This window comes from Mustela putorius, unplaced genomic scaffold (genome assembly GCF_011764305.1).
Source record: "Mustela putorius furo isolate JIRA1106 unplaced genomic scaffold, ASM1176430v1.1 tig00003909_pilon_pilon_pilon, whole genome shotgun sequence".
In the NCBI taxonomy this organism is placed as follows: domain Eukaryota; kingdom Metazoa; phylum Chordata; class Mammalia; order Carnivora; family Mustelidae; genus Mustela; species Mustela putorius.
Window position 1 is genome coordinate 27,973,363 of NW_025422057.1, and position 19,882 is coordinate 27,993,244.

General features: G+C 41.3%; 1 protein-coding gene across 3 annotated transcripts in view; it reads left to right on the plus strand.

Moving 5' to 3' along the window:
* The window catches only part of PKD2L1 (polycystin 2 like 1, transient receptor potential cation channel), a 157,673-nt gene that overhangs the window by 131,931 nt on the left and 5,860 nt on the right, over nt 1–19,882 (plus strand). For 2 of the 3 annotated variants that reach the window (XM_045068514.1, XM_013054647.2), the window contains 5 exons: nt 16,510–16,637; nt 17,097–17,350; nt 18,292–18,516; nt 18,682–18,910; nt 19,591–19,761. In XM_045068514.1, the coding sequence (XP_044924449.1) occupies nt 16,510–16,637; nt 17,097–17,350; nt 18,292–18,516; nt 18,682–18,910; nt 19,591–19,761 (1,007 nt within the window). The remainder of the gene's footprint in view (nt 1–16,509; nt 16,638–17,096; nt 17,351–18,291; nt 18,517–18,681; nt 18,911–19,590; nt 19,762–19,882) is intronic. The other variant, XM_045068515.1, reaches the window with a different exon arrangement.

The window sequence follows — 19,882 nt, forward strand, 5'->3', positions numbered from 1 at the left end:
TGGGGTTCCCTTTCACTTAGAATTATATCTTAAATATTTCCTTATGTTTGTAAGTAGTTTTTATATATTTGTTTTAATGACTATAGTCACATCACAATTAATTAGAACATTTCTCTTGTTACTTCCACATTTGCCAACTGTAGGTAAATCTATACTTGCTACTTTTTGCCATTTCTGTTCAAGTATTTCCTTGGGAATTGCCAAGGAGGGAGATGCTAGGACAAAAGATAGGAATACCTTCTTAGTACTTGGTTATATGTTGTCATTTTGCTTTTGTAGGGAATCACACAAATTTATTATGCCACTAATACGTTGAGATCATACCAATTTTCTCACGGTCTCACCAACATTGGATATTCTCATTTTTAATTTTTATTATTAAATAGGCATAAAATGGTACAATTTGCCTTAATTTGTCTTCGATCACCAATGAGGATGGATTGTTTTTCTCATGCTTTAACTTATTATGTAAATCTATTTTTGTGTAAATTGCTAAAGGAAGGTATGTTTTAAGAGGGACAAGGGAGGAGATGGGGGTAAAGTTTGGACCATTAAACCCTAGGTGAGAGACCAACCACCAGGGAGCTCATTTCCAGGATTTGAGTTCCTGGGGCTAGGAAGAATAGCCAACTTTGGCCTGGGAGGGGCCCTCATAGACTTCAGTGCTCAGCTATACTGACCACATTTCTTCTTCCCTATGCTTTATTTGAGGACTTGGGTGAGATACCAGAGCTATTTGAAGTTTCATCAGCTAAAATAGAGTTATCTTTTTTATGCAGGCAATGTGGGTGAACCATCTATCTTCCCATAACAACCCTATCAGTTGCGTAGCCTTTTAAATCTTACAAAGAGCTTGTATACCTATTACCTCATTTGATCCTGACGCAGTCCTGTAAGGGACAGATATTATTTCCATTTCACAGATTAGGAAGCCGTTATTGTTGTCATTATGAATAGTCCAGGAGTGACCAGTAATTCAGAATGGTCCTTGATAGGTGGAGTTGGTCCTTTTCTTTCACACAGAAAGCACTGGAGAATGATTTTCCTGCCTCCACTCCTCCCCTCCCACCGTCATATTTATGAAAGGCTTTCCAGCTCTTTTTCTTCTTGGCAGGATGGCTGTGGCCTTTTGTTGATGGAGGAAACATTGAAGGCCTTTGTGTAGAAACAATGGCTGTTTGTTTTAGGAGATAGTATTGTTATCTCAAAGGTGCACCTGTGACTGCCCTGTTTAGGAGCTGTTCTGAGGCAGGACAAGCCTGGGTCTGGTCACCACGCAGTTGGGGAGGAGGACGGAGACCCTTAGCCTTTGGTGACTTGTATCTACACACCAACTAATGTCAACTAAATATTCCTTGTTTGTCACTGGTTGTAAGGAAACGCCTACCTCTATTCACTCTGCCTTTTTTGAGTGGATTTCAAGGTTTTTTTGTTTGTTTGTTTGTTTGTTTTTTGGATTTCAAGGTTCTGTCCATAGATTGGTGGAATCTTATATTGATAGGGGAGGTTGAAGTAAGTTTGGAGACTAAGAAAAAGATGTCTTTGTTTTTTTTTTTTTATTGGAGACATAAGTGACATACAACATTGTATTTGTTTTAGGTGTAAATCATAATGATTTGATATATGTATATATTGGGAAATGATCACAGTTTGGTTAACATTCCTCACTATACATAGTTATTGTTTTTTCTTATGATGAGCATTTTTAGGAGTTAGTCTCTTAGCAACCTTCAAATACACAATACAGTATTGTTAAGTTAACTGTAGTCACCATGCTGTACATTATATATTACATCACCATGCTGGATTTGTTTATCTTATATTTGGAATTTTGTACCTTTTGACCACCTTCACAAATTTCACACCCCTCCCCGCCCACACCCTATGTCTGGCAACCACCAATTTGTTTTCTGTATCTATAAGTCTGATGGGTTGGTTTTGGTTTTGTTTTAGATTCCACATATACATGACATAGAGTATTTGTCTTTCTCTGGCTGACTTCTTTCACTTAGTATAATGTCCTTAATGGCCATCCATGTTGTTGCAAATAGCAGCATTTCCTTTTTGATGGATGAATAATATTACCTCATATATATGTACCACATTTTCTTTATCCATTCATTTGTCAATGGACACTTAGGTTGTTTCCATGTCTTGGCTGGCTATTATAAATAATGCTGCAATGAACATAGGGGTGCAAATACCTTTTTTGAGATAGTGATATCATTTTCTTCAGATAAATACCCAGGAGTGCAATTGCTGGTTCATACAGTAATTCAAAAAATTTTAATTTTTTGAGGAACCTCCACAGAAGATGTCTTTCTTGACTAAGCATTCCTAGAATTGACAAGGAAAGGAACAGAAATATGTTGGAGGTTCAAAAAATGTCTGTGGGTGAGCTCCTATACTCTATGTGACTGTAATGATGGCAGAAGATAATTGGTCACATAGAGCCATGACATTAGTGAAGGTACAATGGTGATGGAGAAAGCATGGGACCTAGAATAAGATGACATGGTTCAAATGATGGTACAACCAGTCCTTTGGTAAGCTAGGTCAAGATACTTAAATCTCTGGAAGCCCTGATTTCCTTATATATCAAGTAATGATAATGACTGCCTTTTGAGATTGGTAGAAACTAAGTAAGTACAAACAGTACAATGCCTGGCATATAGAGGGCTTTCAATAAATATCAGTGATGTGGAATACCACGTCAAGGTATAAATTAGGAAAATGCTGAAATGTAAAGTTAAATCCACTGGAAGCCTCAGATCTGAGAAAGCATCAGGTTAATGCTTATCAAGGATCAGAAAGACTGGGCCCTCTAGAAGCAGTTGCCAGGGATCAAGACTGGCCATGGGATCATGATTTCATGCTTTCCCTAGCATGCTCTATTACCCATGGCCCATCCAGACACAGAGAATTACAAAGTCCTTCTAGTACTAGGGTGAAGTCATCTGAGTCACCTCAACCTAAATAATAGGGATTTAGGTCCCACCACAGGCTTTGGCCTATATCTGCTGTAGCAGGATTCCCTGGTGCCCCAGAATTCCGAGGACCTGGATCACTGTTACAAGACTGGTGAGCCTGGACCTATCCTGTTGTCCAATGCTAGGCGACAACTTGTCATGTAGTTTTCCCACATATGGGGCTGTCATTGGTCTCTAGGAGTACTGTACATTTAAACACCAGCTCTTGGAATTAGGGAAGGAATTTTTACCAATAACTATGCTTTGATCAAGTACAGGAGAGCAGGCAGCTGTAGTTGATAAAGTCTAGATATTCTAGATTCTTGTAAATGAAACCAGTCTGGGGTTCGGCGATATAAGTAGCCAGAGAAAGAACATGGAGTTCACATTCATAAAGCATGAGTCTGAGTATTGACTCTTTCTTGCCAGCTGAATGGCTGTGTGCAGCTCATATAAATTTGAACTTCATGATTCATAGTGTTAAAAATAAAACCACAGATCCCAAATGGTGTCACTTATGTTAAGGCCCCATGTCAGTAAATCAAGACTTAATACCTATCAAGACTTAATACCTTACCTAACTGCAGTTTCAACCACCCCACCCCCCAGAAGGTAACCTTTAACCAGTCAGCATTGGAATTTCTTGGTCAGCTCTAGGAAATGTGCTGAGAGATCCCTTCCATTCCCCATAGAAGGGCTACCTTGCCAAAAACAAGGGCTTCTTTGCTAATAATTTCCTTTTTTTCTACTCCCTTTGTACCTTTAGAAAACTTTCCTTTTCTGCAGCCCTTTGGATCTCCCCTCTACTTGCTAGATGGGAGACTGATGCATGGTTTAACTAATAAAGCTAATTGTATCATTAAAATTTATTTGATTGAATTGTGAAATTTAACATTAGGTAAACTGCTCATGGGCAAGGTCAGACCATATCTAATAAGCTACTGGGAGACATTGCATGGGAAAACACTTTGAAAACTATGGAACATGGGACACAGATAAGGGATTATAATAATATTGATAATTGTCTCTTTACACTATTAGGTGGTAGCAACAATAAATCTAGGATTTTGGGGTGCCTGGGTGGCTCAACGTGTTAAAGCCTCTGCCTTCAGCTCAGGTCCTGGGATTGAGCCCCACATCAGGCTCTGCTCAGCGGGGAACCTGCTTCCCCCTCTCTCTCTGCCTGCCTCTCTGCCTACTTGTGATCCCTCTCTCTGTGTCAGATAAATAAATAAAATCTTAAAAAAAAAATAAATCTAGGATTTTAAGTTGAGGCAGATCATTAGGCCTGTGTGTAGGTTCTAGTCACAGATATAAGTTAAAGGGCAATGTTCTCAAAGATGCGCTCCAAGGAACTCTGGGGCTTCCTGAGGCCCTTTCCCTTACTAAATTACAAATTTGTGAGAGATCATATTTTCTGCATATACTTCAACAAAAACAGCCTATAGCAGCAGATTGAATTCTGAAGCGGATATGGGAATCCAGCAATCTTCTCTAAAGCCAGATATTTAAACAGACTTGCAAAAATGTTAAACGATCCCATTTTTCTCACTGAATTTATTTGTTTTGATTTAGAAAATAGTTGTTTTTCATAAAAATATATTGTTTATGTATATGTATATGGGGTTTGTTATTATTTTAACATGAACATCATTTTAACATAACTTTAACATAATAATAATTATTATAAATGTCTCATTTTTTTCTCAGTTTTAATTTCTATAAGGTAATTACTGTTAGTTATAACCCAAATAAAAACTTTTTGGAGTTCCTAATAATTTTTTAAGAGTTACAAAGGGGTTCTGAGAATGAGATGTTTGACAACCCCTGGTTTGGAGAATGAGTTTGAGTTTGAGGTAGTCAAATCAGATTCTTTCTTTTTTTTTTTTTTTTAAGATTTTATTTATTTATTTAACAGAGATCACAAGCAGGCAGAGAGGCAGGTAGAGAGAGAGAGAGGGAAGCAGGCTCCCCACCGAGGAGAGAGCCCGACATGGGACTTGATCTCAGGACCCTGAGATCATGACCTGAGCCAAAGACAGTGGCTTAACCCACTGAGCCACCCAGGCGCCCCAAGTCAGATTATTTCTTAGCATGGAGTGCTCAACAAATGAAATGTTGAGAGCTCATTAGCAAAGAGTTCAAACTAAGGACACGATCCTGGCTATTCACACATTCAATTCCTTCAGACTTTCACGAAGTCTCTATTACATAGCAGACTCTTCTAAAGGTTAAAGACTTTGAAATACAGGAGATACACCTTCTGCCTTCAAGGAGCAAAGGAAACCAATGTCTGTAAACCAGTAGTGACCTGCATTGCTACTGATGCTATGGCAGGTTGGGTGTGGCGGGGGGCGGTACTCCAGGATGATGGCAAGATGTTAGAGGACAAAATGTTCAGAGAGACCTGGGAACTCTTGTGGGTCTCAGAAACAGGCAACCATTCAAGTCTGAAGAGACCCAAAGTCATTGCCATTTGCTTGTGTTTTTTGTTTTGTTTTGTTTTAACATTACTGGCGCTTAGCCTGGAGAAGGCAGGGGTGGGAGCTAGAGCCAACTAAGGCCTCAGGCTATGAATATGCAAGAGCTTTGCCAGAGTCAGAGTTTGGGAGGGCAAGTATGAAAGGAAAATATAAAGCAGGGTTTCTCCTCATTTCATTACAAAAGAATTCTACCCCCTCTACCCCCAAACCATGGGAATATCTTTATTAAAAGTTTAACTACTATAGTTCTTGTTTTAAAAACAAGAGTCAAATAATATGGAAAATGTTAAAGGCCACTATTATTAAACACTATTAAGAGTCTGGTATATATAGGGGCGCCTGGGTGGCTCAGTCAGTTAAGCATCTGCCTTTGACTCACATCATGATCCCAGGGTACTGGCATCGAGCCCTGCAACCAGCCCTGCAACCAGCCCAGCAACCAGCCCAGCAACCAGCCCTGCATCGGGCTCCCTGCTCACTGGGGAGTCTGCTTATCCCTCTGCCCCTCCCACTCTCTGTCAAATAAAAAAATAAAATCCTAAAAGAGAGTGGTATACATAATTTTGGCCATTTTCTGAGCACATATAAATAAATATATTTGAATTTTAGGGAAATGCACCGGTTTTATAATCCTCTAGGGAATGCTCTGAGGATTTAACCCTTCTCTCATTTCTAAGTTGCAATTGTCTTCTGCCTACTTTCCATCTTAAGAAACAGGAGGCATTTGGAATCCAATTTTAAAGGACCTAATAGCCTGGGTGGCTCAGTGGGTTAAAGCCTCTGCCTTCAGCTCAGGTCATGATCTCAGAGTCCTGGGATCGAGCCCCGCATCGGGCTCTCTGCTCAAGCAGGGAGCTTGCTTCCGTCTCTCTCTCTTTGCCTGCTTTTCTGCCTACTTGTGATCTCTGTCTGTCAAATAAATAAATAAAAATCTTAAAAAAAATAAAATAAAGGACTTAATAGCATTAATTAGAATATGTGGGTGAAAGAAGGAATTGCCCAAGGAGAGCAGTAGCAATAAGAGGATTTGATTTCTTAATAGGGAACTTCCTACTAAGCAAAGGAAAAAGCGTTTTGTATACTCAGTAAATAATTTTAACCAAGAGCTCTGTGGTTAGATTTGACTTTTCTTAACATAGGAATTTTGTGCTGTTCATTTGTTAACTTCAACTCTTTCCCCCTAATTTTCTTAGAAAAATTCCTTTTCCAAAGTATCCACCTGCCATGGACGTAATCCTATAAAAAGCTTCTGTTTGGATATTGATTTAGCGGTAGTAACGGTGCGTAAATAAAATAGAAGTTTATTTCTTTCTCCCATAGCAAGCTAAACTGTGTAAGAAGCTCTGGACTGGGGGCACATGGGTGGATCAGTCCATGAAGCTTCCGACTCTTGATTTCGGCTCAGGTCATGATCTCAGGGTTGTGAGATGGAGCCCCGGTCAGGCTCCAGGCTGAGTGTACTGAAGCTCTGGACTGATGGGGGGATCCACAATCATGTAGGGCCCAGACTGCTTCTACCTCTTTGGGTTGTCATTCTCAACGTACGGCTTCTACCTCATGCTTCAGCTCCTGCTCTTATGTCCCTATTACAGCTATCAGGAAGTAAGAAAGTAGAAAGCACATTCCTTCCTTTTAATGGTATGAACCTGGAGTTTAAGTGGAAGCATACCACTCCACTCACATTCCATTGACAAGAACTTGTTCAAATAGTCACCGTTAACTAACTACAGGGGAGGCTGGGTAATGGGGCATTTAGTTCGGCAGTCATGTGCCTCTACATAAAATTGTGTGATCATGTAAGAAAGGGAAGGAAACTATTGGAGATGACTAGTAGTCTATCACAAACAGGGGGAGAAGAACTCTTGTTCATAGTTTGATGTGGGAGGGGCAAAAAGTAATGGAACCCAGAGAAACCAAGGTGCTTATAACCTCTCTGATAAAAAATCATCAGGGAGGCTGATGAGAACTGATTCTTTTCCATAGGGAGTGGGAACTAAAGTGTTTTCCTAAGTTATTATGAAACTATTATCAGATGCTGATGGGGAGGCATAAGAAGTGACTATTTCAAGGCATTGCATTTTACTTCACAAGAAAGAAGAATCAGCCTGTAAGAGTAAGAGTTCTATTCCCACTGGGAATGGAACAGTAGGAGTTCTATCCACACAATGAGTGTCAGGGCTGGGTTTGGAGGCAGAGGGAAGAGACCTCCAGATTTCTAGAGAAGCATCCTCCATACTTTTCCTCACAGCTATCCACTTAGGAAGGACTGAGTTTGAATTTCAAAAACTTGAAGGCACAGAGTTTCAAACAGATGAGTAGTATAGACATATAAAGGAATTATAATTATATAGTTGCTGGCAGAAGCACTCCAACTCTTCAGAGTTCTTTGTCAATTAGCTGACACTCTCCTGCCCAAGGAGAGTGTTGTTAGAAAATGACAGCTAAGTTCTATCACACGGTAATTAGGAACAAGAAAGGAACTCAGTAGCATATGATGGCCTATATGGTAAGCATCTGGGAAAGTAGGCACACAAAGCAACTGCTGACTTCTTGCTGTTGCCCTGAGCTGGGAAGGTCTTCCAACAGTTCAAAAGAGAGGACAATAATATTCAGGCTCTACTATAAACATTGGAATGGATAAAATCAGGTTATTATCCAAGCTCATGATAATGATGATTAATAATAATTATTATAGTCATACTTCTTTAATAATAATATATTTATGCCCCACCTGTGTCTAAAAGGAACCTAAGCCAGCTTACATCAAAAAGCACAGACACAATAAAATATAGTCCATTAGAACTATAATAAAAAAGACATAGCAAAAAAAAAAAGTGGTGAAAGGGGAGAAAGAGAACTGGTACCAGAAAACCCAAGATAAACAAAAGTATAGCAAATAAGAATAACGCCTGAGGTTCCTGGCAACCAAAGCAAGAAGACATAAATAGGTTGCTCTGTTCTCACTGGTACTAAGAAAAAGCACACCACTTAATAAGGAGACATTAGCTCTAGGAAGATTTGGCTTTGTTGGATTTTATATGAGTCAAGGAATATAATAATAGATAAAAGCAATATCCAAGACTGATGCTACTTCTTTTTTGACTGTGTTTTATATCTGCCTCCTTTAAAATCCATATTAAATCCTTGTTCTTAAAGCATTCTTAGGAGTAGGGATATATTTGTATACTGTACATACATATGTACATATACAATTTTGCATTCTGTGTTTACTACCATTTCAATGGCTGTGTAATACTCCATTAAGTGGCTCACTGATATCATAGTTTCTTTCAATATTGTCTCTTTGTAAGACATTTAGGTTGTTTACAATCTTTCGATACTATGAACAACCCAGGTCATGTTTTTGGGCATATGAGTTTTTCCTTCTTTGGGACTTAGCTATGTCAGAGTATGACTCTTTTTTATTTTTTTTTTAAGATTTTATTTATTTATTTGAGAGAGAGACAGTGAGAGAGAACATGAGCGAGGAGAAGGTCAGAGAGAGAAGCAGACTCCCCGTGGAACTGGGAGCCCTATGCGGGACTCGATCCCGGGACTCCGGGATCATGACCTGAGCCGAAGGCAGTCGTCCAACCAACTGAGCCACCCAGGTGTCCCCAAAGTATGACTCTTGATACAGATTTATACACAATTATATGTTTATACCAGAATGAAGGAATTTGGAGCTTCCTTTAAGATGGTTATATTTTGAGTTTACCAAATGCTTTTTGTAATTCACGTCCTAACTCAGATATTAGACTCTTCAAATAGAGTTTTCTTATAAGAAAGCCTTATAAACTTGTGTAAAATACTAAAAATTGGGGGACACCTGGGTGACTCAGTGGATTAAGCCTCTGCCTTCGGCTCAGGTCGTGATCCCAGGGTCTTGGGATCGAGCCCCTCGTTGGGCTCTCTGCTCAGCAGGGAGCCTGGTTCCCTTCCCCTCTCTCTGCCTGCCTCTTTGCCTACTTGTGATCTCTGTCTGTCAAATAAATAAATAAAATCTTAAAAAAAAATACTAAACATTTGGCTTGATTTTTGGAAGGAGAGTCAGAGTCCCTGATTAGAAAGATTTGAGTGATAGAGGGTATGGTAATGTATTGCATAGTGGCTAAATTCTTGGTCTTTGGAGTAAGGCAGACCTGAGTTTGAATCCAACTTCTGTTTACCTGCTATATGATCTTTGGACAAGTTATTTAATAGCATAAAATGCAGATGGTAGTTCCTACTTTATGAAGTTTTTATGGGCTTATTGGATAATGTGTGCAAAAACCAGTGTACAATAAGTGTCAGTGATGTCAATTATTGTTATTATTCAGCAACTGTGAATTCGATCTGAGGCTTAGGTTATAAAGCATGATGTAGTGTATGCAAGAGAACTTGATTTCTGCCCAAGAGAATAAAAATCAGTTACTCTGTGCTGCGTGGTGAGACCAACACCTTGTCTCTGATTCTTCTTCTTCTTCTTTTTTAAAGATTTTATTTATTTATTTGGCAGAGATCACAGGTAGGCAGAGAGGCAGGCAGGGATGGGGTGGCGTGGGAACAGGCTCCCTGCTGAGCAGAGAGCCCAATGCAGGGCTTGATCCCAAGACCCCAAGATCACGACCTGAGCCAAAGGCAGAAGCTGAACCCACTGAGCCACCCAGGCATCCCTTGACTCTTCTTGACAATGTTCTCATACAGTCATTGTCCAGTGTCTGAAAACTTCCTGCAATGAGGCCCTTACTATATTTAAAAGTTAGTAATGTACTGATACACAGACATTCCATATACTGAGTCAAATTCTGATTCCTTCCTGTTTCCCCTCATTCCCTGGTCTAGTGTTGCCTTTTGAAGTGGAGCAATTCCACTCCTTCACTGGACCTTCAAGGAAGGAACCAGGGAGGCCCCTTGCAGGAGCCCCTCCATGTGATCCTCAGCAGGTAGTCCGCGTTGACATTCTCAGGGATGAAATGGATATTTGTGAAGTGGTCCATTTCATAATTTGAAAGCGCAAAGTGGTCAGGAAATTCTTCCTTTGGTGGAGTTTACTCCATAATTTGATAATGTTCCTCCTATAACTTCTACTCCTTGGATATAGCTCAGTCCTACGAACAGAACAGAATTAGTTTGCTGTGGGAGCAGTTAGATTTGCATTGGAATCCTGGCTCTTGGGCGAGTTTCTTCAGCTATTTGCAACTGGAAAATAGGGATGATAATAATAGACACACACACACACACACACACACACACACACACGGTGCTGTTGTAGAGTTAAATGAAATAGGCACGTCAGGATGTCAGGATGTCAGGCACTTTGCATAGGGCATAAAATAAATGTTCTGAGGTAATAAATGGCTACTCTGGTCTATTATTTCTCCTGATATGGAGAACGATGATGGATACACTGAGTGGATGGATGGAATGGATACATTGAGTCCCAATCAGATTCAGAAACCTCTGAACCAGATGTTCTAATTAGATAAGCTGGTTTTCCATGGTAAGGTCAAATGATTTACCTGAAAGGAAATTAAGAGGGTGGAGTGGGGGAAAGGAGACAGCAGGTAAGATCATTGAGTTGGTTTCAATCTTTTTTCTCCTACAATATGCTGGAGGGATGTGGTCAGCTCCCATGACTGCCAGTGGCTCCATAGAACAATAGACTCAGTGGTTTTCCCTTGGGGTGAGGACGAGGTCCTCTAAGAGGTCTAGGTAGTTTGTAAAAGCTTTCCTATCCCTCCCTATCTCAGAAGGAAGGTTCTGACAGCCTCTTGGGAAAGAAGTTATTTCTTCTTCCTCACACCCACTCATGAGAATCATGGAGACAGGCACTGGGAAACACCCTGCCTTCTTGACAACTCTATCAAAGACAAGTGGGATTATGTAGCAACAGGTCAAGGCAGTGGTTCTAGTATGGTCCCAGAACCAGTAACAGCAACATTACATGGGAATGTATTGGAAATGAAAATTATTGAGTTCCATCCTATAGCAGACTGTGTTTTAATAAGCCTTCCAAGTAATTCTGATACATGCTGCAGTCACCATAACATATTTTGATGGGGAGAGACATAAGAGACATAAGATTTCACATAATCTAGCAATCCTGGACTTTTTCTGTCCTGCTTCTGGGTTCAGATTGCAGTAACCTCCAAGCCTGATACTCATCTGATGTTCTGGATGGTTAGCATATTAGGAAGATTGAGCTGTGCTATCAACATTTCTACCATCATGTTGTGTAAGAGTTACTGACCAACTGTACTTGCTCCCTAAGGCAGCTAAGGACTAGCTTTGTTTCTCTTACCCAAGACTATTAATTTATTACTCTCTTTGGACTGAGGAACATTCCAGCCTCCTTCCAACAACTATTAAATAGGAATTATTCTTGACTATTTTAGTGACTTTGCTGCCAGGTGTCAAATATGGAGTCATAATACTTTATTTTCTTTGAAAACTATTAATTTGTTTCATTCTACTCCTTTTGTGGTTCCCCCACCACACTTTTGGTTTAGCCCAACAAACACTTATTGAGGAAAATATTAAATACCGGGCACTTTGCTAAATGAATGAAACGTAGTCCTTGTCTCCTGAGGAGCATATGATGGGGTGACTTGAACTAATTGTTAAGCACTCACTGTGTTCAATGCATTCTAAAGACATCATCTTTCATCTTTATAATATTACAAGAAAGATATTGTGTTCCCCCATTTAGTAATGAGGAATCTGAGGCTCAGAGCCCAGGACTATACTGTAAGTGACAGAGCTAGGATTTGAACATAGGTCAATCTGGCTCCTAGGCTCATGCTCACTCGACAACAATGAATTCATTCTGAGTGTATACATGAGCAGGACAGGTCAGAATACTATTACATCTTCTCTTTTGTATAATTAAATTTTAAATGTTAAGATGTACTAAAAAAAAAAAAGTTCATTCTGGGGACATCTGGGGGGCTCAGTGGGTTAAGCCTCTGCCTTCGACTCAGGTCATGATCTCAGGATCCTGGGATCAAGCCCTGCATCGGGCTCTCTGCTCAGCAGGGAGCCTGCTTCCCTACCTCTCTCTGCCTGCCTCTCTGCCTACTTGTGATCTCTCTCTCTCTGTCAAACAAATAAAATAAAAAATCTTAAAAAAAAAAGTTCATTCTGGGACATCTTTCTCAATAGGTGGTGTTTTTTTTTTTTAATATTTTATTTATTTATTTGACAGATAGAGATTACAAGTAGGCAGAGAGGCAGGCAGAGTGGCGGGGGGGAAGCAAGTTCCCTGCGGAGCAGAGAGCCCATGTGATGCAGGGGCTTGGGGCTTGATCCCAGGACCCTGGGATCATGACCTGAGCCGAAGGCAGAGGTTTTAACCCACTGAGCCACCAGACGCCCCTCAATACGTGTTTTTTTTTTTTTTAAGATTTTATTTATTTATTTGATAGGCAGAGATTACAAGTAGGCTGAGAGGCAGGCAGAGAGAGAGGAGGAAGCAGGCTCCCTGCCGAGCAGAGAGCCCAATGCGGGGCTCGATCCCAGGACCCTGGGATCATGACCTGAGCCGAAGGCAGAGGCTTTAACCCACTGAGCCACCAGACGCCCCTCAATACGTGTTTTTTTTTTTTTAAAGATTTTATTTATTTATTTGACAGGCAGAGATTACAAGTAGGCTGAGAGGCAGGCAGAGAGAGAGGAGGAAGCAGGCTCCCTGCCGAGCAGAGAGCCCAATGCGGGGCTCGATCCCAGGACCCTGGGATCATGACCTGAGCCGAAGGCAGAGGCTTTAACCCACTGAGCCACCCAGGCGCCCCTCAATACGTGTTTTTGAGGATAGACACCAATGACCCAGCAAGGTGTTTCACATGTTAGACTTTGAGTAATGTTTGCTTAATGAATATAAAATGTGTCTTTAGAATAATCAGGTTGGTAGACTGTAATATGTTCTACCAAGTGTCTATCTGGGGTATGAGATATAGTAATTTGAATTTCAGAGAGGTGGGGGTGTGGCTAAGCATCCCTCATCTCCTAAGACAAGTACAAAATTTGCTGAAATAAGAATTAACAGGGAAGAGAAGGTATCGGGGTAGAGAAGGTATTGAATAGGTAGTACACAAGGCATAAACTATAATTTACAAAGTTTTATTTTTTTTTAGAAGATTTTATTTATTTATTTGACAGAGAAAGATCACAAGTAGGCAGAGAGGCAGGCGGGGGGGTGGGGAAGCAGGCCCCCCACTGAGCAGAGAGCCCGATTCGGGACTCGATCCCAGGACTTTGAGATCATGACCTGAGCCGAAGGCAGCAGCTTAACCCACTGAGCCACCCAGGTGCCCCAATTTACAAAGTTTTAAAATGGTTTCTTGGTCTTTTCTGTTTACATGTACTTCAATTAAAAAGTTACAAAGAATACTGAATTTCTGATTGTCAGTGGGGGGTGAAATCATTTCTCTCAAAAGACATAGTCTTTACTACTTGGGTAATAATCAGAGATGTTATGCTTCCATAATGGTTGACAACCAGTTCAGAGCAAGTTCATTCTGAGTATAATTTACAACTGGAGAAATGGAAGAGAAAAAGTTACAGCAAGGAGTACCACCTAGTGGCCATCAAGAAGCTGCAACAATTTAATCAGGCTTTGGCATTAGGAAAAATTCAGCACACCGACCATCCTTCTAACTCTGTTGTGCGCTCTCAGCAGACAGAAGTTTGACTTCCAAACCATTTTCTAGATCTGGAAAAGTTGAGTGAGAGTCCTCCAGATACTATGCACAGGTAATCACAGATTTTAGTCAGAGAGAATTGAAGTTGTTTCTTGGACTTAATAGAGTGGAATGGGGAAATGTGAAATCATAATGCTTCCTTCACTGATTTCCCCCTGGAAAAGTGTGATATTGCTTGTGCCCAATCCATGACCACTCATCAGTCCCTCTTTCCTACAAGACTATAGATGAGCTCCAGGAGAGGTAGGAACAAATGCGACTCAAAATTTGAAAAGGAAAAATTTTTTAAACGATTTTATTTATTAGAGAGCATATACGTATGAGAGAGAGAGAGAAAGAGAGAGAGAGTGTGTGTGTGTGTGTGGCAGAGAGAGAGAGAGAGAGAGAGAGCGAGAGAGCAGGGGCAGGGGGAGAGGAAGAAACAGACTTCCCACTGAGCAGGGAGCCCAACATGGAACTCTATCCCGGGACCCTGGGATCATGACCTGAGGCGAAGGCAGATGCTTAACCAACTGAGCTACCCAGGCACCCCTGAAAAGGAAAATTCCTAAAGAGAATTGCTCACAAGAGACTGACAAATCCTACTTTAATTTTTTTATGTAATTCTAGACTTACAGAAAAGTTGCAGGAATAATACAAATAATTCTTATATATATTTCCCAAGTACATACATTTTACCATGCTTACATTTCTTTTATTGCTCTCTTTCTCTCTTTCTCTCTCTTCACACACACACACACACACACACACACATGCATGCACACACACAATCTGAGAATAAATTACAGATGTGATGCCCTGTTGTTTCTAAATACTTTAATGTGTAACTCTAAAAATAAGGACATTCTCTTACTAAAGTCAGGAAATTATCATTGATTCGGTATTATCATCTAATGAACAGACCTTATAATTTCATCAATTATTCTACTAATAGACTTTATAGTAAAAGAAAAAAATTATTGCCCAGGATTTAATCCTAACTAAATGCACATATTACACTTAGTTTTTATGTTTCTTCAGTATTTTTAAATCTAGAACAATTCTTTAGTATTTCTTTATCTTGCAGGACTTGGCTAAGAAATTAAGCAACAATATCATATACTAACAAATTTTAAACTATAGAAACAACAAAAATCTATGAGTTCATGCTGATACATATAAATGACTAACTAAATGAGGAAGAAGGGAAAGTTCTTCCTTTTTTTTTTTTTTGAAAGTTTTTTTTAAAGATTCTAACTAACAAATGCAGAAGGAATGATGTAATGGAATGAGAAAAATCACAACTTGACAACCATGGTAGTAATAATCAGGCAAAAGTCATTAATGGATATTAAAACTAGTAGGTAAAAGATTGATGAGTAATAGGATATTTACACAATTTCAAAGTATTTCCCCCACAAAATACATACGAATTACAAAGAGAAAAATAATTTTACATTGGAGAAAGCTGGAAGACACTGCCTTAACAAGGGATGAAATTTAACATCACTAGTAATGATACAGTTAGATGATGTGTACCTTCTGATAGGAAGCTCTGAGAAGGACAAACATCACTTTTTGGGTATTCTTTGCCAAATGTATAACCTGATTTTAAACACAAGAAAACATCAAACAAATCTAAATTGGGGAATAGTCTATAAAAGAAATGGCTTATATTCTTCAAATACAGAATTTTAACTGAGAAAACTAATAGCTTCCCTTGACAGCCCAACTTTAGACTGGATGTATGGGTTAGGGTGGATAAGGAAGATTCAGTTCTTCAGGGCAAAAGTCAGGTCGTTCTTTGATCTGGGGATGCTCTGAGTCCTTCCATCAGGAGACAACTGTGCCCATCAGGATGCCCTGGAGCCAGAGGAGTTATGCCTTTCACCCTATTCCCATTGCTATGGAGTCACTGACTCCAAGATCCAGGAGACCACATCTCCATTGTAAGGTGTTTGGCCAGGACCTTGGAGTACTTTAGAATTCAGAGGTACTTTCCCAAGGGCATAGATATAGGACAAATGAAAGGAAGCACTACCTGGTGCAGAAGATGGAAATATCTTGGTTCTGGGCAATAAGAACTAGGAATTTAAACTGCTTAAGAAGAGAAAAATTAATTTTCAGAATGACAATATGAAGAGACAATTTCTGAGTGGAGTTCAGTCTTTCTGAGGTAAGTTGAGAGTAGAGGAGGAGACCTTGTAGTCTACCATATTCCCTGGATTCCCCAATGCCCTATTAGCCTTCCCAACCAAATTTAGGGGTGGGTAGGTCCAATGGGGTCCCAACTAGGTAGGCATCTCTGGCCCCAAGGCAAATGGGCTTTCCTGTCTCCTCTGGAGAATGGATATGGGAAGCAGTGAGCAGGACACAGTCTCTTGGGTTGGTTTCTAGTGACCTATGGAATGACAAGCTCCAGTGCCTATTATTATACCAAAGTGATGTCCGAGCTCTTCTTACATACCCCGTCAGACACCGGAGTCTCCTTCCAAGCCATCAGCAGCATGGCGGACTTCTGGGACGTGAGTATGAGATCACCTCTACCTCTCTCCTCTCCTTTTCAATGGCCTGAAGCATAAAGTCACAGGCCAGGCCTCAGGAATGTCAGACAGTAGACCAGGCCATATCCAGAGACCAGATCATTCTGGGACAAGGCTAAGTCAAAGGGTCAAGCAAGAATCAATGGGTCAGACTAGAGCTTAGGTGAAGGTAGATGAGAAACTGGGATGATGGTCAGGAAGTCAAGCCAGTAGTTAAATTAGTATTGAGAGTCAGAGGTAAGGCTGAACTTCAAAATGCATTTTGAATAAAGGATAGCACCACATCAGGTCAAGAACTGGTCAAGGTTCACAGGTCAGCTGAGGAGTCCAACAGAAGCAGATTAGAGACAAGCTGGAAAGTCAAGGAGTGAAAGCAAATGTCATTCCAAGAATAAAGTTCAGGATGAGGCAGGGTCAAGTTCAACCCAGCTTGTGGTCTAGTTTGCCCAGGGCCCACTACTGGACAGTTTGTATTGGACCAAATGGTACAACAACCAGAGCCTGGGCCATGGCTCCCACTCCTTCATCTACTATGAGAACCTGCTGCTGGGGGTTCCAAGGCTACGGCAGCTGCGGGTCCGCAATGACTCCTGTGTGGTCCATGAGGACTTCCGTGAGGACATTTTGAGCTGCTACGACGTCTACTCTCCAGACAAGGAAGAGCGTCTCCCCTTTGGGCCTCTCAATGGCACAGCGTGAGTGAGTCCCCCTACCAGTGTTGCTGGGCTTGCTTCTCTGAGCCACCATCCCGAGGTTTAGGAACCATTTCCACTTAGTCTTAAAGAGCCTTAGGGGAGTGGAGGGTGGGGAGCATCTCTCTAGAGTCCCATCTGTGACTGTTTGGAGATCTTTGTTTTGGTTACTCAGGAACAGAGAAGGTACATTAGCAAACAGACCCATAGCTGCTAGACTCCTTTCCACACACAGATAGCAGTCCCATTTGCCATACTCTGGAGGCAGTCCTGCCAGAGAAAGCATCCTTTCTTGCCCAGATGTTCTTAGAGGTACAGAGCATGGATGAAACACTGATGTTGCCACTTAAGTCATTACTGCAAAATCTGACCCTTGGACCTGATAGGGGAAGCAGCAAGAGGTTGAAGATGGATAAAGAATTATGAAAGAAGGGGGAAAAGGATGGGTAAGATATGGAAGAAGGGTAAGGATGGAAGCGCTCCGGGAGGAAATTTGTGGACAGAACAAGAATCATGGGGCAAAGCAGCCAGGTGCACAACCACGAGAGCAGAAAGGGTCTTTTTTGGGTTATATGAGCCAGGTGTTTCCCTAGTGTGGACTACTCAGTCTGGGATCAAAAGTAGGGCATGGGTTTGTCATCTATAGTTTTGGGGGACATGATGAGAAATCAGGAGATTTATATTTGAGTTTCAGTTCAGCCACCAACTAGCTGGATTATCTCAGACATTTCTGAGTAGTAGGTTCCTCATCTTCAAATGTGGATATTATTTACCCTCCTTTCTCACATAGTTGTTAGTATCAAGCAAGATAATATATGTGAAATGTATATATAATATATATGAAACTGTAAAGTCCAGGTGATCATAAAGTGTTGCCTTGCCTTGGGAGATCAGCTTTTGGACTGGCTCAGACCTCTCTGCTCAGATGGCATCTTCTATGACAGGTGGACATACCATTCACAGGATGAGCTGGGGGGCTCTTCTCACTGGGGCCGATTGACAAGCTACAGTGGAGGTGGCTACTATCTGGACCTTCCAGGATCTCGGCAGGCCTGTGCAGAGGCACTCCAGGACCTTCAGGAGGGCCTATGGCTAGACAGGGGCACTCGGGTGGTCTTCATCGACTTCTCAGTCTACAATGCTAATATAAATCTTTTCTGTGTTTTGAGGTGGGTCCCCTTTCCCTATTTTCTCTCCATCCATGGTTCCTGGTTCCTTTCTATGCTTGAGCCCCCTCCTTAAACTTGTACTCTATAGTGGAGGTGTGGAGGAGAGGGGATAGGAAGAACTATCCCAGTCCAGGCTTCACCGGGGATCTTCCTCTCTTCCAACAGACTGGTGGTAGAATTTCCAGCTACAGGAGGTGCCATCCCATCCTGGCAAATTCGCACAGTTAAGCTGATCCGCTATGTCAGCACCTGGGACTTCTTTATCATTGGCTGTGAAGTCATCTTCTGCATCTTCATCTTCTACTATGTAGTTGAGGAGATCCTAGAGCTCCATATCCACCGGCTTCGTTACCTCAGCAGCATCTGGAACATTCTGGACCTGGTGGTTATCTTGGTGAGGGATAGATATCTTATACTTGGGACATATTAGAAGGAGGAAGGGGCTCTATGCTGTTGGGGTCTCCAAGTTCTTCCTTTTGGAGTGTCAAGTTTTCTTTATGACTTCTGGTCAAGTCACTGTGTTAAAGCTCCCAAAGCCAGAGGCTGATGATGTTCCCCTGGCTCAGCTCCTGGGAAAACCCTGTCTCCCAAATGCCCTCTCCCTCTGACCTGTGATCAAGCTGACCTGTGAAACTTTTCTTTATGTACTTGTTATTTTGTTCCTCTTCTGCCTTTTGCCTTTATGACCTGTCCCTCTGGAACCCCTATGTTCTCTCTTCTCTTCTACTGAAATATTCTGCCTCTTCTCTTCCTCTTCCTCCTATGAACAGGACATATTAATTTCTTGACCAATGCTAAGAAGTGGCTGGAGAAATAAAATTACTTGGCTCCAATTCTCTGTGATCCTTTATAACCTACATATTTACTACTGGCTCCATAGCCTTCTCCTTGGAATTAGGACATTCCCCTATCACCCTATTCAGTTCCATTTGAACCTGAAATAGTCAACAACTTGGAAGGGAAGGATTTTTTTTTTCCCACTTGACTTACTTACCTCAGATCCCCTAGGACCTTATCATTGAACTTCCCTTGAAATCCCGACTTCTCTGACACCTCTGACCTCTGTGATGACAGCTATCCATTGTGGCTGTGGGCTTCCACATATTCCGAACCCTTGAGGTGAATCGGCTGATGGGGAAGCTCCTGCAGCAGCCCAACATGTACGCTGACTTTGAGTTCCTCGCCTTCTGGCAGACACAATACAACAACATGAATGCTGTGAACCTCTTCTTTGCCTGGATCAAGGTACGTTGGGATCCCTCACCCCCAGCAACACCTCAGGGAACTCATTTTCCCTCCCTCGGTACTTGTCTCATTTTCCTGGTCTGGTTTGGCAACTCTGGTGACCTCCATAGGTCCCTGGAGT